Source organism: Cucurbita pepo, chromosome LG05 (genome assembly GCF_002806865.2).
Source record: "Cucurbita pepo subsp. pepo cultivar mu-cu-16 chromosome LG05, ASM280686v2, whole genome shotgun sequence".
In the NCBI taxonomy this organism is placed as follows: Eukaryota; Viridiplantae; Streptophyta; class Magnoliopsida; order Cucurbitales; family Cucurbitaceae; genus Cucurbita; species Cucurbita pepo.
Window position 1 is genome coordinate 8,000,064 of NC_036642.1, and position 26,671 is coordinate 8,026,734.

The window sequence follows — 26,671 nt, forward strand, 5'->3', positions numbered from 1 at the left end:
AGGATGCAATCACTGGTGGCAATTTAGAATGTGATATGAGTAGAGAACTTGAGCCAGTATCGATAGAGGGCGATTCATACTTATACAACGGATCAAGGACTCGATCCATATCGAAACCTTTAGACGGAATGTAAATTATAAAACTTTAACATATTTAAAAGATAGTTACTAAGTAAATTAATTACTCACAAAAATTATTTTATATTTTCTTTTCAGACAGATGGAATGCAATGTGATCAAGATGTTGAGATGAACGAGCTGGAGACTTTAATGATCATATCTAGATTCGAGTCTGTTTTATTATATCTACTTATGTTTTGGTTTTGAAATTGGAGGTTCATAGTTGTTTATAATTGTGTGTGATGTATTATTCTTTACTGTAAATATATAAATTATAATTGATTTTCTTTTGAAATAATATTAAAATATGAAAGGTTTTCAATAAAATCAAGTTAGAGTTAGTAGGAGGACAGTGTCATAGGTCAATGAAAAAGTCGGTTGTTCAAATTTGGAATTTACGAATAATTTCAACGTAGTCTTTAATCTCAAATCACGTTTGGAGAGAATTGTTTTATAAGACGTGAGAGAATAAGAATTGATAAGAAAGCGTTGTGTCAATTGCATGGAAAACATGTGGACAAGATAGCTTACATCACTTAGTTCTGGGAGGTTTGATGACTAATTGTCCCGATTATTTATTCTGAAGCATTTAATCCGTGGTAGAAGTAGATTAGATTTTGGACCAAATGTCATCCACTCAATTTTTAATAATAAAATAATACAATATAAAAGTAAGATGAAAGGGTTAGGCGTATGAGATGTGACCATCGGTAACACGCCTTGAACAAGCATAACTGCGATACTACACATGTATTGACGGTTGGTTGTGGGCTGTCTCATCTTGTTTTTGTGAACATGTGGTTTATTGATCAGTCATTGTTGACTGTTTGTCTTCCTCGGATGATAATTTATGGGTCATGATTGTCTCTATTATCACATCAAGAGTTGACATGGCTAAGAATGATATCGTCAAGAATAAACATAGATAAAATGATTATTTGAGAGAAAGGTTGAAAGTTCTTCGATAAAAGGGTAGATTATCCTTGAATTCAAGACTTTGAAAAAAAAAAAAAAACCAACTCCAAATTCAACCTTGGTAAGAGATCGAGGCCGAGGCCATCACTGCATACCAAGAAGAACGTGTCTTGCATGTCCCTGACCCAAGATACCCTCGGTTGGAAAGCAAGAACCTACAAAAATACTATTTGATGGTAAAATAAACTCCTATTTTGAAGACTAGAATTGTCAATAACTAGTTTGATAGTAATTTTAAGAATAATCTAATAACCACTTTGGAATTATAATATTTTCTTCAGGGAAGTGACATCACAAATCCAGAAGAGAGAATTTTACGTACCAAGAAGAGAGAATTTTACGTACCAAGAAGACCGAATCTATAAGAGAATTTTTTTACCTTAAAAGGGCAAGTCTCAAAAGGTTCCCGACAAACTCAATGAAGTCAGTGTAGTAAGCATGGTGTGCAAGTGTAGATCATGTTCTTATTTTCACGCTAAGACCAAATGTATTCTCTTGTTTAGAATCCGACAACAACCCATATTACATTTCTCGTTGGAATTTGTATTCGATAAAGCATTCGTCATAAGCAACTCCAACTCCAATATGAAGTCCTCGAGATGTCAAAAGTCTAATTGTCCCAATCTAAAAACATATCACACAATACACATTACATAAAGCTCACGACCAAAAAGTTGTGAACCGATGTTAGAAATGCATCGAACTATCACGTGAAGATCGATTGACGTGAAATATAACCATTTGGAAAAGAGCGAAAAAGAACAAAAACCGCGCGAGATCGGACAAAATGCATGTTTATATACATCATATTAACCTTTTTTTTTTCCCAGAAAAAGAAGTTCAAGATCAGAGTTACAAATAATAACAAGAAGTTAGGAAGTAGAATAGAATATTTTACAGAATCTAATCCAATCTTAAGTAATAATTTGTTTCTTTTCCTTCCAACTTTTGGGGAACGTACTGTGCAAAAAATCAAGCAACCAGAACAGCTTCACGTTCATTATTTGTACATCAATATCTCAATACATCTGTCTCAAAATCCTTGGATCCCTTTTAAGATTGTAATATGAAAACATTTACCCTCTTCCTGAATTTCCATGTCTCTGGCTTCTGAAATGGCTTAGAAGCGCTTGAGCCTGCGATTACCCGATTATTTGTTTAGATATTACGTTATAAGTTTCGTCCTACAACTTTTAATACGATCACAGTTCTATATATGTTTTCAAGATCAAACCCAAGTTTTGAAAACTGAAATAAGTAATTTAAAAAACTTAGTTTTGTTGTACCTTTTCTTTGGCTCTAGCAGTACCAGATTGGGACAATGCCACTAATGGTGGCACAGCTCCTTCTTGGAGCACCATACTGCAATGCCTACTGCTGGTTGTGCAAAGCTGCAACAATGCTGCTGCTGCATTTTCCTTTCCTCGAGCAGAACCCAACTCCACGACCTCGACGAGAACGGGAATTCCACCTTCCTGACCAATCGCAGACCTTCCCTCGGGAATCGTGGCGAGATTTGCCAACACAGCAACTGCCTTGTCAACCATTCCAGCTGCTGGGTCCATCAACTCCACAAGATGCCTCACGGCTCCAGCTTGAACAATTCTAGCCTTGTTTTCATGGAATATTGATAAGTTAAACAAAGCTGTAGCTGCATCCTTCTTTCCCCTTGGAGTTCCAATACCCAGCAATTCAACCAGAGGTCCTATTGCTCCAGACCTTCCAATTTTCACCTTGTTCTCTTCAATCACTGAGAGGCTAAAAAGTGTTGCTGCTGAGTTCTCCTTTGCCTCCGGACTCCCAGTTTTAAGAACATGAATCAAAGGTTCAATTGCATTTGCCTGAGCAATGGCATTTTTGTTATTATCATTGATGGATAAGTTTAGAAGAGCAGTCACAGCATTCTCCTGGATCTTCGAGTCTGCAGAGAGAAGCAAATTAACCAAATGTTCAATGGCTCCACATTGAGCAATCACTATCCGGTTATCCATATTATGTTTCGCCAGTAGCCGCAATTCAGCCGTAGCACCTCTTAAAGTTTCAAGTGAACTGCTCTTCAATTCCTCGACCACCTTCCGAACTTGTGCTTCGATAGCTGAAATATCTGGCCTTGTCTCGTTAGCAGATGGTGTAGTTATTTTACTGGCAAACCTCTCTGATGGTCGGAGCCACATCATATTACCTCGAGATCTTGAGTCAGCTAATCTGGGTGGAAGCTCTGGTTCTATGTGATTGGGAGTTGAGGAAGCAGCAGCCAAGGGCTCTGATTTACTCTCCCCAGCAGCATCACTGCCATAACCTGTCAGATTTGTTGACACGTTAGGAGATTCATTGGCTTCCCCTGAGGTTCCTCGAGAGAGATTAGCATTTGAGACTGCACTCGAGGTGGAGGCCTTCCTATTATGACTATGTGACTGTTCATCCTCACTGGAATTTGGAACATTGGTTCTAGATGGTGACATTGATGGTTTAGCAATCAAATCACCACCATTTTCTTCCAATTTGGCCGATTGATCTTCCGTACTTGTAAGCAATAGCCTACTAACATCAATCCCTCTTTCATCTCCAGCATCATTGGACAAGGAATCCTCAGAGAAAGAGTGGGAGAGCAAGGAAGAACTTCCATCTCGATGGGTTCCACCAAGTACAGACCGGGCTGACTGAGGGGAATGAGAAAAAAGGGGTTCTCGATGGGTATCAGACTCGAAGCTACCGAGCACCGACCTTGAGGGATCAGATAACTTCACATTGTTTGTCTCACACCAGTTTGCAATCAGAGCCTTAACAGTGTAGTTAGGTATAAGATTCGTGTGAACCAACGTCTGTCTAGTCTTTGGACAAACATTGAGCCCCATATCGATCCAATTTTTTATAAAAACCCGTTCATAGGTCTGCCCTGATGCTACAATAACTGGATCTGTCATTAGTTCGAGAGAAAGAGGGCAGCAGAAATCAGTAGGTATCGATACAGGACCCGAACTTTGGGATTGCTTTATCGTAATAAGTCGTTCATGCATACGGGTTACAAGAGCAACCATTTGATCGATGTCCTCGGCTTCTCCGGTTTGTTCAGCTTGTTCGGCACTCTCTTTCAACTTTTCAAGGGCTACAGCCTCAATTAAGATCTCCTGGTTTGATCTCAAGCTCAGGGAATCGGCAAGTTTCACCAAAACATCTGAGCTGGGGGGTGCAATGCCCTCTGCTTGATTCCTTATGGCATCTTTAATAACAGAAGATATTTCTTCCCTTCCAATATGCTTAATCTTTTGGACGCAGTGCTGCAATAATGCATCATGCAAATTATTCATCATGAATGCTCAAACATTACTCCTAAAAAAGTAATACAAGAGAAAGTGGAAACATGGAAAAGTCGAAACCGTAAATCTTAAATCAGTCATTACCTCAAGAGATGATGAACTTAATTCCTCCGGAAGATTTTCGTTTGAAGACCGAAGAAGCTGGAATATATCCAAGCTAGATTTCCCAATCTTTGTTATTAATGCTTCACTTTGCAGTACCTGGAATCATACACAGAAAAGGGAGGCAGACAGACAGATTAGTAAAGAGATGCTCCTAAAAGTTGAACAAAATATTGTAAGCCTCTCAACAAACTACGTCAACATTACAAAAGTTTCTTTCAGTAAGATCCCACGTCGGCTGGAGAGGGGAACAAAGCATTTTTTATAATGGTGTAGAAACCTCTCCTTAGTAGACGTGTTTTAAAAACATTGAGGGGAAGCTCAGATGGGAAAACTCAAAGAGGACAATATCTGCCCGCGGTGGACTTAGACTGTTATAAATGGTATCAGAGCCAGTTTCGGGCGATGTGCTATCGAGAACGCTGGGCTCCGAAGGGGGGTGGATTGTGAGATCCCACATTGATTGGAGAGAGCCCCATATAGGGGTGGATTGTGAGATCCTACATCAGTTGGAAAGGGGGACAAAACATTCTTTATAAGGGTGTGGAAACCTCTCTCTAGCAGACGTGTTTTAAAAATCTTAAGGGGAAGCCCGAAAGTGAAAGCCCAAATAGGACAATATCGGCTGGGAGTGAGCTTGGGCCGTTACACCTTCCTAAATAGAAAAGTACAGCAAAATAAAAGCATGGTGTGCAAGAGAAAGAACATCTAATGACAAATTTGTTACATTTGGGGACGGCAAAGATAATAGACTTTTTTAGTTCAAAATAAACAATTCAAAGCATTACATGGAGCCTGTAACTCGCGTTCCTATATCTGAGCATGATGTCAAACCAAATAAAAGTCCAACAAGGTGCAAAACTGAAGAATCATGGCTATGCTAAAAATTGTATTGTCTAAAAACAAAGATTAGCTCAAGTGCACTTGAAAAATGATATTGCTTTCAATTTTTTACATTAGAAAAAATGGGGTGATTTGCTATTGATGTCTCTGTTTTGTATTTTAGTTTTAAAAATCACTTTCTAAATACTGACCAAATTTCAAACGACAAGTTTATGGTAAACGATGGGCCTTTTCACCCATTTACCAGGCAAGTTTGTCTAAATGACACCTTAAAAAAAGCATGTGATCTCTGTGTGATGATTCAAGCATTCACCCAATTGAACAAAACCAATCCTATCAAGGAAAATCTTTGCTCATCATATCCAAAAGAACCATGCTTAAACGAAAGAATAGTTCTATAATGAACTCCTTACAAGCAAGGAACTCTTTCCAACAAGTCCCAGCCCAATTCAAAATCCTAATCAGGAGTTCAATCCTAATTGCAAAATACTAATCGATCAAGGATGCATCAGCAGCAAAACTCTCATCTCTGCCAACTACGAGCCCACGAGCTATTTAAGGTTATACATTTTCTACACTGTTTTCTCTCTCCTTTAGTATCTTCTGGATTAGATCGTTAAGTCACTTTTAAAACATCATACTTTCACTATAAGTGTGTCTCTTGTGAAAAATATAGGCACTATGCAGCGGAGTGCTACAACAAGAAGTGTGATGAGGAGGCGAACTTCACATTCACGCATGACCAAAAACCCGCACTGTTGTTGGCCGAGAAGATGCCCAACCTATTAGTGCTCAATGAAAAGAATAATAGGTAATCCTTTTCATGAACAGACAAGACCGAGTGGAGACAAACATGTGGTACTTCGACAACCGTGCAAGTAGCCACATGACCAGAGATTGAGTGAAGTTCAAGGAGCTTGATGAGAATCTCATTGGGAGCGTGAAGTTTGACAACAGATCCATCTTGTTCCAGTGCAAGAACAGTGATCAACATCTATTGACCAAGGTATACTACATCCGGAGTTTGAAAAGTAATATTATTAACCAAATGAATGAAGAAGGGAGCAAAGTTGAAAGACAGTGCAAGAACCTAAAGAACTAGTTGGTTTTACTAATAGTTATTTAGTTGCAAACATTGACGATAGAAAAAACACCAAAGGAATAGCATTTTGTCTCAATGAAAATTTGATCACTTGGCAATCACAATTTCAGAAGCAACGAACTATGACACTATTTGTGAGGCCGAGTTCATGACACAACTGCGGCATTGTGGCTAAGAAATTTCTTGAGCAAGGTGACCAAAACAAATCTGCAACTGCATTGACGAAGAATTTGATATTTCATGGATGTAGCAAACACATCAACACTCACTTCCACTTTATCCGTGAGTGTGTCGAGAAGCAACAACCCATTGTGGAGTTTCTTTGCACTCGAGAGTAACGTACAAATATTCTCACTAAGGCCCTAGCAAGGGTTAAATTTGTGGAGATGCAAGAGTTTCTTAGAGTGAAGAATCTCGAGTAAAGTCAAACTTACAGGGAAGATTGTGAGTTCACAAGCTTATGGGGACCAATTATTTAGTAGGTTGTTATGACCACTAAATGGTGGTGTTAGGTTGGACCATTTCCTTAGTGGGTTCTTAGGACCAATTTCCTTAGTGGGTTGCACATACATGTTTAAATTTAGGGAGGTTTTATTGTATTTTTCAATTTTAGAGTATTATTTTTAAGGTCTTAAGTTACAATTAGTTATTGGTCATTATGGTATTGATGAACATGAGAGTTACAACCCTTCACTTCATCATATGTTACTTGTTTATTTTCAAGGCTATAAATAGTCATTCATTTCACTTCATCATATGTTACTTGTTTATTTTCAAGGCTATAAATAGTCATTCATGTTGTTGCTTTAGTATGAAGATTTTGGATATTAAAGTGAAAGTTGCCTATTATGCTTCTTAAGACATGAGCTTGTTCTTTTGCATTTCTTGTGTTTAGATTTGCATGCTAGAATCATTCAAATAGTCTTGGTCAAGCTATCTTGAAGAGTGATTTGAATCACGAGTTTAGAAGCGCGTTTTCTTTTACTCTTGATCTTGATCATCATGGAAATTCGTTCCTAAACTTTCCCTTGATTCTTAATTGTTTTGGGGGGTCTTGGATAATTTAGATCTAAATGTCTTATTCTTCGATAAGGTTGTTAGATCGAATACCAAAAGTTTCAGATAAGGAATCAACCCAGAGGAAAGTTCTGATACCAAATGATAAGGAATCGCTACAAGGGAAGTAAGATCCGGATTACCTTGTTGATCGAATATCTCAAGGCAATAACACTTGTTTGGATCGAATATCTCAAGGCAAGAACACTTATTTGAGATTCGAATCACTCTACAAGCAAGATCAACCATATCAAGCTTGAATGATTCTAAAATGCAATCTAAACTACATAGAATTGCAAAAAAACTTAATCATTGGCTAAATAAACCACAACACAAATGTTCTTTTTACTACATTTTCCAAGTCCCCTTTACAAATACAACATACATGGCTTTATATAGCCTTAAAATGAAACCCTTGACCTTCCATTAGGCATTTCAAAAGTTATAACATTCATATTTTATGACCATAATTAACCACTATGTAAATATAACCTAAGGTAAATAAAAAGTCCTAAAATGCATTAATGAAACATCATAGCTCTATACTATGATCCACCCAAAATTTATAACAATAAAGCTCGATTCTTCTTCAATGTGCCATGAATTGAAATATCTTTTGATAATTTTAACAACATTTTTCATCACATCTTCTTTGAAGTTATATTACATGATTGATGTCTTGGTTCATATCAGAAACCCTCTCCTCTAGTTTCGCGATATTTATTTCATTTCTTTCTGCTTCGGTTATTCATTTCGATATGTTTAGATCGAGGGTCAAAATCAGCAAAAGCTACTACTTTCTTCCAAAGAAAATCATGAACCAATCTCCAACCTTGCAATCAAGAAAACCATACAAAACAATTGCAATGCTCATAGAAATCAAGATTGCAACAACACAACAGACCAAAAAGCTCAGCCTCCAAGAAAGAAAAGGCCAAACTACTCCTATTCCAAGTTTAAAGCCGAGAGATTTTGATATAAGACGATAGAGAAAATCTGGGTCCTAAAATTTCCACATGAGAATTTCTCTTCTTAAATTGCTTCCAGTCAGTAGAGTGCACTTAGTTGATGAAAGAGATAAACTTAATCTTTGCAAAAATAATGATAAAAATAATAAGGGTAAGGTAGAACTTACCAAGTATACTTTACTCGACAATGGTTGCCAATTTTCAAACAGCACCCTTAGTTCATCAACTGAATGATCAAGTTCTTCAAATGCCTTAATAAGTTCTTCATCAGAAGCTATATCTGAATCAACAACTGCATCCAGTATTGGCTTCAAAAGTTTGAAAACCCCTTCTATTTTATGGTAGTACTTCAGAGTCGGTTGTAAATTTATGTAGTCAGAAGACGAAAGTTGAAAAAATGATGAAATATGTCTAAGAAGCAATTTAAGTAATGAGACCCCCATTGCACCTGCGCCAATATCATACTCAATCAAGATGAAAAGAAATGAATATAAATATAATGAACAAAGATTAAGTATATTGACAGATGAATAAAAATCATTTCTGCTTCAAAAAAAAAAATAATAAATAAATAAAATATCATTTCTAGCACTTTTCAAGTTGATATTCCTTTAAAAGAGAGCTATAACAAACATTTTTCTTCCTAGGTTACTGTCAAGTTAGTGATAAAGAAAAGACAAAGTTCTACACAAAGTTCATCACAAGAAGCAAAGCATAGCAAGAGAGTCTGTAGGCAACACATGCATTAATTTCCGTTTACTTACAGGGTTAATAGGATGTACAGAGAAATGGACTACCAAGTTAAGTGGGAGCTCCATATTACAAGAATTTCATATGGCATTTATGTACATAATGAAGTAAAAATCTTGATGATACAACACAAAGCAATATTATTGAGGTTATTTTAATGGGTAAATTGACTTATAATAATAGCAAACCTAGCATAAGCTAAAAAGATTGGTAAATATAGCACAATTTTAAGCCTAGCCTAGATAAAAACGTGTAAAAAGACAATAACTTGGCAACATATCTCAATGCCACACGTTTATCGGTGACTAAAATATAAATATGAATAATAACTTAAACAAACATATAGTAGGGTTCTTGGAAACTAACTCGCTCACAAAGTTGGAAGCTAGCATCACCACTTTTCTTATAATTTCTGGGACGTTCGGACTTTTGGTTTTTAAATTTTAGCAGAAAATGCATTCTTATTGAACTATAATTTATTTTTCACATTCAAAATTAAAACAGATTGGGCAATTTTCTAATGTATCAAAACATACAAACGCATCTTTCAAAATGTGTACATATTTGAAAAAGTGTCTGCACAAGATTGTAGATGTGCTCGGTCATATTTGCGACAAGTAATTAAACAAATAATATCAAGAATAACCCGCATGAGGTCAAGGCACACTACCGTTATATATATTCACTGGATAGGAGGGAGTTGATTTCAGATCATGTAGTTGTTTTGATAGACGGAATTGTTATGGCTAACGAGTTGAGAGACAACTAAGCAAGATTGTCTATGCATGCTAAGTTTGCAAGTCTAAGAAAGAGGATCCAATGGATGCAGCATAAGATCATAGGCTAGTCTTTGTAAAGGTCAGAATATCTAAGAGAAGGTCAAGGTTGATGAAGAATCTAAGGCTGCCTGCCTACTGCCCATCCAGAAGAAAAATAATTGGTAATCTTATGCAAGACCAAATACTGAGAGAATTTTGCATTATGGACAACAAGGCCAACTTCCAAATTTCTGTTGGTTCTGAGAGGACAAGTGCATTTGTACTGGTAGACAAATCATTGTTCTAATCCACTTGTTGAGAAGTTGCACTTTCAAAGAACCCTAACATTCCAAAAACAAATCATACAATATCTTATGACCCGCCAGCCAGGTGAGGTGGGGACGTTAGTCACCGAAAAATTACATAAACGGCTTCCTTGGTTATCTATCTGCCCTGGGAAATTTTTGACAACCCATACTATTGTGAGATCCCACATCGGTTGTAGAGGGGAACAAAACATTTCTTATAAGGGTGTGGAAACCTCTCCCTAACAGACGCGTTTTAAAAACCTTGAGAGGAAGCCCGAAAGGGAAAGCCCAAAGAGGACCATATCGGCTAATGGTGAGTTTGGGTTATTACAACTATCTACCGTTAATTGGATTTGATGCTCCCCATGAGAAAATTTAACTAAAATGAAAACAAACAATGGGAAAGTTTTAGCTAAATAAGCAGACCAGACCTAAAAGATAATTAGTTAACTCATTTTAACATAAAATGTTTATAAATAAAAAGAAAATAAAAAATGTTCCAACATTATTAAGGTTTTAAACGATAAGCATTAAGCAAAAATGAAAAAATATATATATATTTACAAAGCCTTATTACTCAATAATTGAAACCAATTTACAGATGAAGAGTGGGCCTAAAAATGAATATTCAAGAATTCAACTAGGTATAAAACTTTGTGTCAATGGAAACCACGAAGTTCCTCAGCATCAATAGTTATTAGAACATACAGATATTATCAACTACATCTACCCTATGGCTACTTATGTGAGAAAAAACAAGAAGTTTTGATACGAAATAAGGTGTGTCTCAATCATGCCACAAAGACTTCATGGTAGATGATAAGATTATACCATACATGTTTGGATTTAGGAAGGTTTCATTGTATTTTTCAATTTTAAAGTTTTAAGTTAAAATTAGTTAGTGGTCATTATGGTATTGATGGGCTGAGAGTTACAATCTTTCAATTGACCATAGGTTACTTTAAGGTTAATTTACAAGGCTATAAATAGTCATTCATGTTGTTGCTTTAGTATGAAGATTTTGGATATTAAAAATGAAGTTGCCATATTATGCTTTTTAAGCCATGAGTTTGTTCTCTTGCATTTCTTGTGTTTACATTTGCATGTTAGAGTCATTCAAGTAGTCTTGATCAAGCTATCTTGTGGAGTGATTCGAATCACAAGTTTAAAACGAGTTTTCTTTACTCTTGATCTTGATCATCAAGGTAGCCCGTCCCAAAACTTTCCTTTCGGTTGATTCCTTATCGTTTTTTGGGGTTCTTGGATAATTTAGCTCTAGAGATCTTGTTCTTTAACAAGGTTTTTAAATCAAATCCCAAGAGTTTCATAACAAGTTCTTAGATAAATAATTCTACACATCCAATGTGTAACAAATAACTATGCTTCAAGATTACATAGCAAAAAATGGAGGAGGAGAATACCTTGTTCTTAATATGAAGTTACAATTTCAATAAGTAGATCAAACTTCCTTGCATAACTAATCCTCGAGAAGCAATACGAATCACAAGTATACACTGACCTGCCACACAAGAACATATAGATCAAAAACAATAAGAATCCTCGGTCGTAAAACAACAGCTACAGACCAAAGCATGAAAGAGCCATAATGCCAATAAGCTCAAATTAACTATAAACAAATCGTTTTAGAAGTATATATGTGTGCAGTCATTCAAACTGTTGCTTTATTTTTGGATCTTTACAAATTGGTAAAACCCTATGCCCTAGGTTTAGAGAAATGAACCAGCTGGAAGATAAAAAATGGCATTTCCAAGTTCACTCATACCAGAACAGTTTCCCCAGTACATAGCCACATTCTAGAGAAAGAAAACTGCACAAGTACCAAAAGTAAAGCTCTTAGTTCGGAACCTACTGGGACCAAAACTAATCACTCTGTAAATCCCAAAACGGAAGAAATCATACAATAAACCACAAGTATGAAAGGGAAATTAGGAATTCTCCGCTGAAAATGGATGAAGATATTTGAGAGATGCGAAGAACTAATTCTAGTTGCAGCGGAAGATCCTATGAATGCTGATTCAAAATTGTAATTAGAAACCAAAATCCAAAGAGAAGCAGCACAAAAACGAAATCAGTTGATCATTGCATGAAATTCCGATTACAGAATTCGATAGAAAGAACAAAGGGTCAAAAACCACAACAAAGAAATCGAAGAGAATCCAAACCAAACCTAAACAGAAGAGAACGAAANAAAAAAAAAAAAAAAAAAAAAAAAAAAAAAAAAAAAAAAAAAAAAAAAAAAAAAAAAAAAATGGAGAAGGAAGATCAGAGAATGGTGCTTAAGGCGCCTGTTTCTATATCAATCGAAGAGTATGCGTGAAACCCACCACCCAGATTTCAGCTATTCCTCTTCCGTTTCCGTTGCCGTTCCATTCACCACCACCGCAGACTTGTTCTACTTCGATTAGTTTATTCATTTGAGTTGATGAATTAAGCTTCTATTATTCGTTTTGGTCCTTTTAAATGGCCTACTTGGAATGTGGGGTCGATTTTATTCTCCTTCTTTACCAATTTATTCAAACTTCTTCATCTTTCTTTCTTCAATTTTCTCGGCGTTCTTACAAGAATGGAATAATTCAAAGGAAATAGCATCAACTGATTCCAAGTGTTTGAATTAACTCGAGTTTAAGCTGGTTTTAAAGTTTTAATCTTTTAAGCAGATTCGTCATCCTTGCTATATAAGTTGTTGTCTTTTAAGTATTAGGCAACAAACACGACATTATTAACTAAGGACTATGTATTTTATCACTGGAATACGTTGGCATGTTGACAGGAAAAAAACAACACATTATCGATGTAAACACCGGTAAAGAAAAGAAAGATTTAAATTACTATACATTTAGTCTTTAATTTTTGTATTTTTTAAAATTTCACGTAGCTAATTATCGTGGGAATTCAAGCCTACGACCTCTAAGAAGGCCATTTGTTACGGTCGTTAATCATTTAGATTGTGTTCTAATCTCCCTTAAAATGTACGAGTATTAATATCATATCATATTTAGTCTGAGAGTTAGGGTTGACTTTTAGAATACCAAGAGACGAGAATTTGCCAAGAAACATACCATAGAAAGGAAAATATTGACCTAGTTTATTAAATAATCAATAAGTCAAACTTAAAATTTAGTCAATTGTCGTAAAACATGTACCATCACTCGAGAGATTAGAAATTTAAATCTGAAATTTTAAATTATTTGTTAAATGAAAAATATTATTTCAACGTAAACCTATTTAATTAAATTCCATTTTTGGTACCTAATTTCAAATTAGGTAGGTTAGTTTAAAAGGGTTTGATTTTTAAATAAAATTTATATTATATTTATAAAAAAAAATATTTATAGCTAAAATTCTTTATTACTCCAGGAACAACTTGTCACTTTATGATAAAATAATGATATTGTAACAGCCCAAGCACACCGCTGGCAAATATTGCTTTGCTAATGAGAGATTTTCAAATAGTTGAGAAAAAAAAATTATTCGTTCTCCTCCCCAACCGATGTGAGATGTCATAGATATGTGAAGACGTACAACTTTTGTCTTCCTCCTTCAATTGATACCCTCGATATAGATAGGTTCGAAGCACTCCTTCCATGCTATAACTATGACTCCAGTGAAAATTTATTTTGACATGAATTTTTTCAAATCCTTATATGCCTAGAAGTTAGAATTTAAACCAGCTACAATTTTCAATAATGTCTGCACATTTAATGTTCCATCCATAAAGGGTTTTCCTTTGACTTTGAATGTAGTATAGATGCAGCTTGACCGAGTACAAACGCTATCAATATAATTACACATCTTGCAACGAACTTATATATCAACCCATAACACAAGATTTCAACATTCTAACGATTAACAAACTCAATTTGTTCGACACGCCTATGTTGTAGAAATGTCCATTTTACCTGCAGAGACCCGCCTTAAATAGGGTCCCCGTCCCCGTCCCCGTCCCCACTCCCGCCCAATTTTCTGCCACGCTCCATTTAATATAAATATATTTTCAACACACACCATAGGAAATTTTGTAAGGATGGAGCGGGGAAGGCTTCCCCGTCTCGTTTGTTTAATGTTAGAGCCTTTGAGAATAAAATGAATACAAAGGCTAAAAAATAATAATTCTGAAGATTTGAAGCTATGAAAAGAAAAAGATGCAAAGAGTGAGAAGAAAACAAAAATGTGTTGGGGAGGGTTGTTTACAGGGGCTGGAGTTCGTGCTCTGGAATTGCTGCATTCACAGGCTTATATGCAATGAACCCTGGCTGTCTGCTTCTCCAAATAAGACACACTCCCAATGCTGACAACCCAAGAATAAGGGTCACTATAACAGCTAAAACCACCACAGCATAAACTCGCTTCCACAATGACCTAAAACCAAATACAAGAGTTTGGACTACATTAATGCCATTCAACATTTACCTACTCAACAAGACTTCACTAAGGATATACTACGAAAAATTTCAAGCCCTTTTGAGCTTTCGATTTTAATTCTAACAAGTTCGTACTATATTTGACATGGTAAGACAACGAGTGGCGCATAAAGGAGTGGTCCAAATGATAAAAAAAAAGCATTTTTGGAAAGTAGTTGTAAGAGCCCAAGCCTACCGCTAGCAGATATTGTCGTCTTTGGGCTTTCCCTTTGGTGCTTTCCCTCAAGGTTTATAAAATGCATCTTGCTAGGGAGAGGTTTCCATACCCTTATAAAGAATATTTCGTTCTCCTCCCCAACCGATATGGGATCTCACAATCTACCCCCTGCAGGGCTCAGCGTCCTCGTTGGCACTTGTTTCTCTCTCGAATCAATATCTATGTACTTACCTTTTCGTTAGAGGTTCGACATTCCATTGAACTACCTGGTAACTTCCAAATGTGGGAGGTAGCTTCATGTGATGCTCATTGATGAGGGTAATAATCGTCTGCGGAGAAGAATAAGATTTGAAAAGTCATGCTTGTGAATTTTCGGTTGTTATGCAGTTTACCATAGCAGGTATAATCATTTATTACCGTGGCAGTCGCATTGGAGAAAAATTCTGAAGATCCATTAGGGAGTATGGCCAGTTGAATAGCTGAAACATTTCCTCTCACAGTAATATTCAATAAATGGACCTGAAAAATGGTTCAAACAACATGCTATACAGAGTTAGATATGATCGCAAACTCAAAGATTAAACAATATTGTCTTCTTTGGACTTTTCCTTTCGGGCTTTCCCTCAAAGTTTTTAAAACGCATCTGCTAGGGAGAGATTTTCACACCCTAAAGAATGCTTCGATCTCCTCCCTAATCAATGTGGGATCTCACAATCCACCCTCCTTCAGGGCCCAGCGTCATCGCTGGCACTCGTTCCCTTCTCCAATTGATATGGGACCTCCCAATCCACCCCCCTCCAGGGCCCTGTGTCCTTGCTAGCGCATTGCCTCGTGTCCACCCCCTCCGGAGCGGGCTCAACCTCCTCGCTGGCACATCGCCCTGTGTCTAGCTCTAATACTATTTGTAACAGCTCAAGTCCACCGCTAGTAGATATTGTCCTCTTTGGGCTGTCTCTTTCGGACTTCCCTCAAGGTTTTTAAAACGCATCTGCTAGGGAGAGGTTTCCACACCTTATAAAGAATGTTTCGTTCTCCTCCCCAACTGATGTGAGATCTCGAAAATCAATCGACGTTAGTATGTAACGTCATTATTCAGTTTACACTTAACTAACTATGGGAACAGGACTTTTAGAGCTTAATTTTTAATATAACCCAGTTGTTACCATCATTGTTCATCTAAACTTTTATAAGTGCAAGTTTTACAGACTATAACAAAATGATCATTAAATACTGCTAAAAGAGTTTTCAATCTATCCTCGATGTGTCATGTGCACTAACCTGTGACTGGCTAACATTCAACTCGTGAGCAATATGATCCGAAAGCTCGGTAAGATGAGGCTCCAGATCTGGGTAGCTTATGTTCAACAAGATCTCAAATGTGACACGTCCAATCTGGAGCTCTTCTGCACGGCAAACAAAAGAAAACACTTCACAAACAGGCAATTTAAGGTAGAAATTGCAACAGGCATAAATTTATTAAATAATCATGAAAATTTGCATTTCAAAATGTTCTACACTGTTTATGATAGTATCTCGAGTGTCATAATGACAGTAACATAAAAGGAAAATCACTACAGAACCAACTGATATGATGTCAAGCTACCATACAAACATAAAAGCATAACAAAAATAAAAATATCTGGAATCATATAACGTGGAGACTCGCTTGGAGCAGATGCAGGGGCGATATCAGTATCGAGCGATGTAGCTGGAGCATGGGCATTATCATCTGAAATGTGTAGCCTTTCCCATAACTCAGAACAGTTTGTTTTCCAAAATCCAACTTTTGAATGCTTTCTGTCATACATCACTAAAGTGTTGCGGACAACGATTCCTATCACAAGAAATAATCATGCCAAAATGTAGCATGTGATTATAAAAAATAGATATGTTCATCTCAACCATGAAAAGAGTGTACCTCCTAGAAGAGTAGTTTGATCATTTGCATTCCCAAAAATTCCCAGACAATATGCACCATGTATCTTTGAGTGCTGAAGTAATGATTTGGAGAATTCATAGTAAAGAAGAATCCATTAACTTAGCAACTACACAAACTATTCTAACAACCAAACCAGTTGAAATGAATAATCAAGAGTAATTCCTCACCGGAAACAAGTAATTTTCCGGTGCTAGAGACAACTTTTGCTCATGATCAAATATCATGTCAACTGTGGGAAATATGTCTGATAAATCAGCAGCATCACTGACATAAGGTAACCAATTAATTACTCGATGATGTAACTCGCTTTTAAAACGGACAATTATTAGATAACCATACCTTCCAGCACTAGAAAAACATGTATCTTTGAAATTTGGGTCAGGACCATCAATCTTCTTCAAAGAATGAAGCTCGTTCATGATCTGAAGAAATTGCTCTTTTCTTAATTCATTATGCATTCTGACCAACAATAAAAGAGGACTCCAAATAATAAAGAATTCAAGATTCATGTGTAACTTTGAAATTGTAGACTCTTGCAAAAGAAGAAAATCTATTGCACAAGAGATTACGTGCACGGCAAATGGAAAAGATGACATACAAGGCAACTGCATTAGAGAGAACAAGAGTGTAACAGCCCAAGCTCATTTTCCTCTTTAGGATTTCCCTTCTGGGCTTCCCCTTAAGGTTTTAAAATGCGTATACTAGGGAGAGGTTTCCACACCCTTACAAGGAATGTTTCGTATCCCTCTCCAACCGATGTGGGATCTCACAATCCACCCTCCCCTTAGGGGCCCAATGTCCTCGCTGACACACCGTTCGGTGTCTAGCTCTAATACCGTTTGTAACAGCCCAAGCCCACCACTAACAGATATTGTCCTCTTTAGGCTTTCCGTTTCGGGCTTCCCCTCAAGGTTTTAAAACGCGTCTACTAGGGAGAGGTTTCCACACCCTTATAAGAAATGTTTCGTTCCCCTCTCTAACCGAGGTGGGATCTCACAGTCCACTCCCCTTGGGAGCCCAACGTCCTCGCTGGCATGTGGTTTGGTGTCTGGCTCTGATACCATTTGTAACAGCCCAAGCCCACCGCTAGCAGATATTGTCCTCTTTGGGCTTTCCCTTCCAGACTTCCCCTCAAGATTTTAAAACACATCTACTAGAGAGAGGTTTCCACATCCTTATAAGGAATGTTTTGTTCCCCTCTCCGACCAAGGTGAGATCTCACAATCCACTCCCCTTGGGGACTCAGCATCCTCGCTGGCACGCCGTTCGGTGTCTGGCTCTGATACCATTTGTAACAGCCCAAGCCCACCGCTAGCAGATATTGTCCTCTTTGGGCTTTCCCTTCCAGACTTCCCCTCAAGATTTTAAAACACATCTACTAGAGAGAGGTTTCCACATCCTTATAAGGAATGTTTTGTTCCCCTCTCCGACCAAGGTGAGATCTCACAATCCACTCCCCTTGGGGACTCAGCATCCTCGCTGGCACGCCGTTCGGTGTCTGGCTCTGATACCATTTGTAACAGCCCAAGCCCACCGTTAGCAGATATTGTCCTCTTTGGGCTTTCCCTTCCGAGCTTTCCCTCAAGGTTTTAAAACGCATCTACTAGGGAGAGGTTTCCACACCCTTATAAGGAATGTTTCGTTTCTCTCTCCAACCGACATAGGATCTTACAAAGAGAAAGGTTAGATCATCTTATGATGTTCTTGGAAAGCATGCAACAATCTTCAAATTCAGAATTAGTAAAGATACTCCTGGCAGTGAAGAATAGTAAATTCAAAGAATAGAAGCTTACAGCATCCTTGAAAGCTCCAAACGCTTCCTCTGGTAGGTAAGCATAAGTTGTACCACTATCCAAGACAGTTCCATATCTTCCATCAAAGACACTAGGACTCAAACCCAACTTTTTACCCGCAACATGTATCCCCTTCAAATCAACATTGTAATATGGACTGTTGCCATCCCAAAAGAAAAGTAAACGCGCGATGATCAATTGTAATTGTTATGAATGAACATGAAGTACAATTCTTTAGGATAAACGACTTTAGAACACACCTTCTCACAGGATCTGAGTAGCTAAAAATCATATCTGATGGAGGAGAGATTCCCCCAAGAACCATAGCACCACCACCAATATCCATACCACCATAGCATAGTGAGAAAGAATCATTAATCACACCTTTGTCAACAAGTTGGTCGACAATACTAAGATCACCACGGCCCAAACCCATAATTCCATCAGCACGTTGACTGTAAAGATCCCCCGTTTCCTCATTCTCACACCCAAACACAGCACGCTGTGGTATGAGTTCACTCTGATTGCCAAAGGATATAACATCCTCACCAAGGACACCACTGCTAGTACTCATTTCAGCATACTTCCTTTCATAGATACACTGCAATCCATCATTGTCACAATTGCAATCACTGTTGCATTCGACAGCTTGGTAAGTGCTCGACGATTCTGGATCAAACTTCGGGTCCTGATAGAAATAAAAGTTTAAGTACCAACTACCGCACATTGCAAGGTACCTATGAAAGAAAGAACTAGAAATGTTTTAATACAAATATAATAAATCACAGGACAAACTTTATCCATAAAACTAACACATCTACAAACTTCAAGACCCATATAGAATACCAATGATACAATTCAGTCTCATGCATTAAATGGATAATGTTCATGTAACGACCCAAGCCCACCGCTAGCAGATATTGTCTTCTTTGAACTTTCCCTTTTGGGCTTCCCCTCAAGGCTTTAAAACGCGTCTGCTAGGGAAAGGTTTCCACACCCTTATAAAGGGTGTTTCGTTCTCCTCTCCAACCCATGTGGGATTATGTCCCCAACTAATGTGGGTTCTCACAATCCACCCCCCTTTGGGGCCCAGTGTCCTTGCTGGTACTCGTTACTTTCTCCAATCGATGTGGGATCACCACAAAATCTATCCCCCTTCGGGGCCCAGCGTCCTTACTGACACACCGCCTTGTGTCTACCCCCTTCGGGGAACAGCCTCCTCCCTAGTACATCGCCTAGTGTCTGACTCTGATACCATTTGTAATAGTCCAAGACCACCGCTAGTAGATATTGTCCTCTTTGGGTTTTCCCTCAAGGCTTTAAAACGTGTCTGCTAGGGAAAGGTTTCCACACCCTCATAAAGGGCATTTCGTTCTCCTCCCCAACCAATATGGGATTGTGTCCCAACCAATATGGGATTGTGTCCCAACCAATGTGGGATTCTCACAGTTGAATTCACCCTTTGGAGCAAAAAACACAACTAGGATCCATATCATTCGATCTATTTCCCTACCAAAATTGTATTGGTTTACCAAGTTCCATACGAATGTTCATAAAAGAAAACAGAGCAGATGGTTGAATATGAATATGAAGCCCTTATAAACGCTCTAATAATGATCAATTTGTAAACATTTTAACCTGGTGCTTCCCACACTCTACGCAAGTGGAGCAAGGAACATAAGTAACCGTACTCCCCGTATCAACAATAAGCGCGAATTGCTGCGGTGGAGTTCCGATCCAAAGCTTGGTCGTATAATACCTTAACCAAAAACCACATTGCATCAAACAAAAGTGAAAATCATGGGAAATTTGAAGGAGATAGAACATACCCATTTAGAAGTAGGTCATCGTAGAGGCGCATTCGAGCATTGGAGCGATTGTTGGAATTGGGGAAATCGCGGAGATGACGGCGAGGGTTCGAGATAAATCTGGAGGAATTAGGCGAAGAGAGGTAGAGAGGCAACACCATGGCTCGATGCGTAGGGGTAAGGAGACGATTGGAGGAAATGGGATCGGTGGAGAGGCAGAGATGCGTGAGGTGCAAGAAATGGAGTAGAATGAGTGTTCGTACCATTGGCAAGAATGGGAGACGGATCGAAGAGGGAAAATGGGAGCTGATTGATTCAGCTAAACAATTTACAGTTGAAGTTTCAGTTGGGCGAATGCTTCATTTTAAAGAGACAAAAAAATGTCAAAACTTTATTCAGAACGAATCCAAACGTTACATTAATAAAAATATTTATACATTGAAATTTAAAATTTTAATAAAAATTTAAAAGTACCTACACACTCTTAAATTATGCTTTAGATTTGGATGAACCAATTTCCTTTTAATTTTTTTTTTTTTTTTTTTATTTTAAAGATTTGGATGAACGATCCAACAACATAATGATTTAACTTAAGGGATACAATCAACATAAAAATGTATCTACCACAGCTTTGGATCACGACGTTGTGATCCGTGCAAATGTGTCTTATCTTTACTTGAAAAGTAAGAGTAATACAATTTTTAAGACTATTAGGTTTATGATATGCAATACACAATCATGTTTGGGAGATCTATCTTTTCATAAAATAGCATGAACTCTTAGTCCGGACAAGACTGGATGTGTAATACTTCTCTACACACGGCCCACGACATGCACATAGATCCTAAGTGAGTTGGTATAGAAACTTCCTTTTTTAAGTTCTAAAAATTTCATAGGTTTTTTTTTATTAATTTTCTATCGAGATTGGTAGCAACACTGTTTGATAGGAGGATTGTGTTTGTTATTTGGAGTTGCGTTGTCGTAAAACATAGCAGAACACTAGTGGACAAGTCACCGTCAAGTCTTGAATACCGCTGATTCATGAGAGGGGTTGAAGAAGCAATCGATCTCGATCCATCTTGGTTCAATTGGGTTCATGTAGCTTGGTTCGGTTCAATTCAATACTAGTCCAAGCCTAGAAACCACACTAGCCAAGTAATTAGCCAAGCCCAGTTTCTCTCTCGACCCAACAAGCTTTATACACACACGACCCGACTCGAAAGCCCAGCCGTCTATCATACCATTTGCAGCTTGACTCAGAAGTACAAGTTGGCTAGACTTGGCTTGGTCAACAATAAACTCAGTCAACGACCAGCTCCTCAGTCAATAATCAATGGTTTTGGTCAACTGGACTTGTTTGTCTTCATTATGATTTCGAGGTCTATTGTCTAGGTTTTCCTAGTTTTAAATGAATTTTCATTTAAAGAATTTAGGGCAATTTTAATAGGGAATTTCTCGGGTTTACTTTGAATGTTATGCATACTTGAAATTTATCTTTACCAAACTTTGTAGGACGTTTTGAATGCCTATGAATTTTATGTGTGCATGAAAACGGAATAATTACCTATATGTGTGTATGAGAACTACCTAGGACGTGACACAATTACCTATCAATATAAATGGTGTTAAGAATATTTAGTAATAAATTGTAGTTTATCATATTTGCCTATTTCCGTTTATTACTCTTTCCACATCCTTGTAATTTATTTGATTATAAATAAGATAACTTTCACACCATTTAGGTGTGGTGGATTAAGTAAACATTCTCATGGTATCAGAGTCTTTTCGGTTTAACTACCCTGATCCCTTATTTTCAATGGTTTTTGAATCCCCCATACTCATCTTCTTTTCCACCACCTCTGCTGGCTTTGACGCCGCACGGGCAGTCTCCATGACTGCCACATGCGGAGCCGATTGATTACTCGTTGGCTCCACCCTTTTAACCTCCAAATCACCCTTCGCCATACTTTGTACATACAACCTCACCTTTTCTAACACAATCGATTTTCCCTCGACCAACATAGTCACTTTCATTTTTTTCCCAATCTTCCCTTCATCCTTCACAGAAACCCTTACCTAAACCTATCAACCTTCTGCAGAGATTTACCTTTGGAATTTGGGCGCCACACTGGCCTCTTAGCCAACCAAGTCACCGCCGCCCTTCTAGCCAAAATTGGCTCCTACGACCACTGTGGCGACTCTTCCAGCTTCAACATTGTCTTTGTCCCCTTGCTCTAGGTTTCCCCTTCTACTTCTTGGGTTGACATATTCTCACCAGAGTCAAGGCAGCATCGTCGGAAAGTGACGATCCCTCTTCATGGGTTAGACATATTTTCGCCGAAGCCAAGGCAGCATCGCCACTGAGCGATGATCCCTCTGCAGTTTTCGATGACCAAGAAAGTGTTTCTCTACGCCTCCTCTGAACCAGGTTGTTGTCATCTTCACGAAAAGTGTTTCTCAACCTCTCTTTGAATTTTTCAGATCCAAGCTTCACGTTCGTTCAAATCCGACGCCCAGCTTGCGGTGGGGTATTAAGGATATTTAGTAATAAATTGTAGTTTATCATATATATCATATTTGATATTTTATTATAAGGTTCTTTCCATAAGTATATTTCCATTTATTATTATTTCCGTTCATTATTCTTTCCATATCCTTGTAATTTATTTGATTATAAATAAGATAACTTTCAGACCATTTAGGTGTGGTGGATTAAGCAAACATTCTCAAATGAGAATTATTTTAAATATCATATTAGGGTCTTGAGATAAATTGTATATCGGTGTTGAGAATGTTTGTTTAATCCACCACACCTAAATGACGTGAAAGTTATTTATTTATAATCAAATAAATTATAAGAATATGAAAAGAGTAATAAATGGAAATAACAATAAATGAAAAGATATCTATGGTAAGAAGGTAAATATATGATATTTACCTTATAATAAAATATCAAATATGATATATATGGTAAACTATAATTTAATACTAAATATTCTTAACACCCCTTGTAAGCTGAGCGTTGGATTTGAACGAACGTGAAACTTAGATCTAAAAAATTCAAAGAGAGATCGAGAAACACTTTACGTGAAGATGTCAACAACCTGGTTTGGAAGAGGCGTAGAGACACTTTCTTGGCCATCGAAAACTGCAGAGGCATCGCCGCTTAGCAGCGATGCTGCCTTGGCTTCGGCGAGAATATGCTAACCCATGAAGAGGGATCGTCACTTTCCAACGATGCTGCCTTGACTCTGGTGAGAATATGTCAACCCAAGAAGTAGAAGGGGAAACCTAGAGCAAGGGGACAAAGACAATATTGAAGCCGGAAGAGTCGCCACAGTAGGCAAAGGAGCCAATTTTGGCGAGAAGGGCGGCGACGACTTGGTTGGCGAAAAGGCCAATGCGCCCAGATTCCAAAGGTAAATCTCTGCAAAAGGTCGATAGATTTAGGTTAGAGTTTCTTTTGAAAGGAAGATTGGGAAGAAGATGAGAGAGGCTATGTTGGCTAAAGGGAAACCGATTTGGAAAAGGTGAGGTTATATGTACAGAGGATGGCGAATGATGATTTGGAGGTCAAAAGGGTGGAGCCGAAGAGTAATCAATCGGCTCCGCATGTGGCAGCCATGGAAACTACCCCTGCGGCGTCAAAGCCGCCAGTGGTGGTGGGGAAGACTAATAGAGGATTCAAGAACCATTGAAAAGAAAGAATCATGGTTGTTAAACCGAAAGGGCTCTGATACCATGAGAATGTTTGCTTAATCCACCACACCTAAATGACGTGAAAGTTCTTTATTTATAATCAAATAAATTATAAGAATATGGAAATAGTAATAAATGGAAAGATATCTATGGTAAGAAGGCAAATATATGATAGTTACCTTATAATAAATATCAAATATGATATATATAGTAAACTATAATTTAATACTAAATATCATTTGTGTACATGAGAATTGTACACTGTATTGTAAATTTACTTGTGACATCTCTTTAAATGTGTGCATGAGAGTTGATCGGCTTTGTACGATTGATAAATCCCTTAATTTTCGTTATTTGACGTGGCTATATGTATATTTAACTCTAGTAAGATGCGACTTAATATTTTTAATACTCAAATTTTTTTGAAATATTTGCAGATAACGTATGGGCATGCAAAGTTGTAACATCAGGGTGCGAGATTCATTCAAAGTTTGATTTTTTTTTTCTTAATTTTTATATCCATGATAAACAATTCTGCTTGAGCGACAAGTTATTTTATTACAATTAATTAAACAAAATATCTTAGTCAAACTAGATAATAAAAATATTTTATTACCATTTTAGTCAACGTTTTTTCAATTTTTTCTTTTTTTTAAATATTTAACCTAAACTTTCCGTAATCAAATACTTGAATGTTAAGTACGAAATAAATTTATCGTCATTTTAAAAATGGATAGTTCGATTCTTCATTCTACCGTTTATAAAAGAATATAAATTTAATGCTGGTTGAAGAAATCAAAGTTGACATAAAAAAAACTTAGAAAATAGAGAAACGAGCTTCTAAACTATCAGAAAGACGTACACGTATTTCGCTCTATTCTATAAGTTTAAAGCCTTTGTGCAATGTAAAATTCTTTACCACTAGCTGATGCATTAAATCTTAACGGTGGTAATTGAAATGTGCTTATTAACTTCATATTCGAGGTTCAAAAAATTATCGTCCGCTTCAAAAGAAATCTTCGCTTAATTTGTTTCCTCTATGATGTATGGGTTGGTTCCATTCAAGTTCAAATAATCTCGGAGAGATGATAAAAATATGGCTAAAGAGATAAGAACAAAGGTTTAGAAAGGAATATATTTTAAATAATTTTGAATGTCGTTCATATGAATTGAAGTTTAAAATTAAAAAATAAATGGGATATAATGGGAAATCGATATGTTAGGCATAAATTTAGACAATTAGATAGAATTCAAAACCGATTATACATGACGTGAGGGTAGATTATGTTAAAATAAAGAGAGATTGATTCAAAAGATTCAAAAGTCCATCTCGGGTCAAGTTGAGCCAAGGTGGGTTAAGCACACGTAGGCATGGACCTTACACACCCAGAGCTCAATGAATCTCCGTACGAAGCATTATACATCCAACCCTGTTCAGACTAAAAAACAGCTCAATGTCATGCGTAATGTTTTTGTAAAAGGATTGATCCTTCCATATCACATGTGTTTGCATTCCTGACCGCAACAGTGAGACTAATTATTGAGTATTTCTTAAAATACTCAAAGCACATACTCTTTTTTTTTTTTTTTTTAGGTAAATGCAAGACACCTCTATACGAAAGTCGACGATATTGTAGAAGTTATAGGATCGATTCTCGGGTAATTGTATTTTTTTAAAGTTGTAGCCCTTAAATTAGAACAGGAGCGTTTTCATTTCAAAATTCGGTCTTTTATTTGAAATGAATTTCACAAACATACATGCGAGTAATGTTTTAAATGAATTTTCACACATGATGCAGATGGAATAAAGTTGTTAAAAGACAATTATAATATATCTTAAAATTTGTGTCCGTTGATAATGGTGTTGGTGCAAATTTTCTCCTTAGATAAGCCAAAATAGAAAACGACAAAGTTAAAATGTAAGTATTTTTTTAATTTTATTTTTCCTTTAAATTTTAGTCTTTTATTTTTATTTTTATTTATTGTCAAAGATGTCACACAGATAAAGTTTTCAATTTAAGTGGTCGCAAATTTTCCTTCGTTCAAATAAGCCGGCTATTACAAATTGTTTGTCAACTTTAAATAAAATAAATATCGACTCAATTATTAAAATTTTTAACTTAAATAATTTTTATTAAATAATAAACTCAACCTATCTTAATTATAAAATTTTTAGATAAATTTTTTTTTGAGTGGTTTGGGTCGTTTATTCCATTTTAAAAAAAATAAAGATAAAAGGTTAGATACTTAAACCTCTGCTTATTTATTTTTAAATATTTAATTAGAATTTATAACTCAATTTCAATATATATTTTAAAAATATATTTGTTTAAAAGTTAAACAATGAGATTGAGGAGATGGAAACATAATTTATAAGGGTATGGAAAGGCGTTTTTAAAATTTTGATGGAAAGCCCAAAATCGAAAGATAATATCTGCTAGTGGTGTATTTGAGCTGTACAAATGATATTAGAGTTAAGTACTGGCTTTGTGCCATCAAGGAGGTTGAGCCTTAAGGGCGATGGACACCAAGAG

The 26,671-nt window shown here is 36.8% G+C and overlaps 2 protein-coding genes across 5 annotated transcripts; both read right to left on the reverse strand.

Annotated features, from left to right (window-relative positions):
- Positions 1-1,873: 1,873 nt before the first annotated feature.
- LOC111795433 (U-box domain-containing protein 4-like) lies at positions 1,874-12,759 on the reverse strand. 2 transcript variants are annotated; one of them, XM_023677864.1, is made up of 7 exons: positions 12,645-12,759; positions 12,083-12,127; positions 11,721-11,818; positions 8,651-8,931; positions 4,497-4,613; positions 2,382-4,373; positions 1,874-2,231 (listed from the first exon to the last, which is right to left on the reverse strand). In XM_023677864.1, exons 4-7 carry the CDS (start codon positions 8,924-8,926, stop codon positions 2,172-2,174), a joined length of 2,445 nt encoding a protein of 814 aa, XP_023533632.1. In that variant the 5' UTR covers positions 8,927-8,931; positions 11,721-11,818; positions 12,083-12,127; positions 12,645-12,759; the 3' UTR covers positions 1,874-2,171. The 2 variants fall into 2 exon arrangements, with proteins under 2 accessions (XP_023533632.1, XP_023533630.1); XM_023677862.1 differs by lacking the exon at positions 12,083-12,127.
- Positions 12,760-14,327: 1,568 nt separating this feature from the next.
- LOC111794356 (aspartic proteinase nepenthesin-2-like) lies at positions 14,328-20,813 on the reverse strand. 3 transcript variants are annotated; one of them, XM_023676316.1, is made up of 12 exons: positions 20,460-20,813; positions 20,269-20,389; positions 18,891-19,318; positions 18,631-18,787; positions 17,177-17,259; positions 17,005-17,101; positions 16,817-16,889; positions 16,565-16,732; positions 16,177-16,301; positions 15,316-15,417; positions 15,165-15,227; positions 14,328-14,679 (listed from the first exon to the last, which is right to left on the reverse strand). In XM_023676316.1, the coding sequence occupies exons 1-12, from the start codon at positions 20,702-20,704 to the stop codon at positions 14,554-14,556; spliced, it is 1,788 nt and encodes a 595-aa protein (XP_023532084.1). In that variant the 5' UTR covers positions 20,705-20,813; the 3' UTR covers positions 14,328-14,553. The 3 variants fall into 3 exon arrangements, with proteins under 3 accessions (XP_023532084.1, XP_023532083.1, XP_023532085.1); XM_023676315.1 differs by having other exon boundaries at positions 15,130-15,227; positions 20,460-20,812; XM_023676317.1 differs by lacking the exon at positions 20,460-20,813 and having other exon boundaries at positions 15,130-15,227; positions 18,891-19,367.
- Between the last annotated feature and the right edge of the window lie 5,858 nt (positions 20,814-26,671).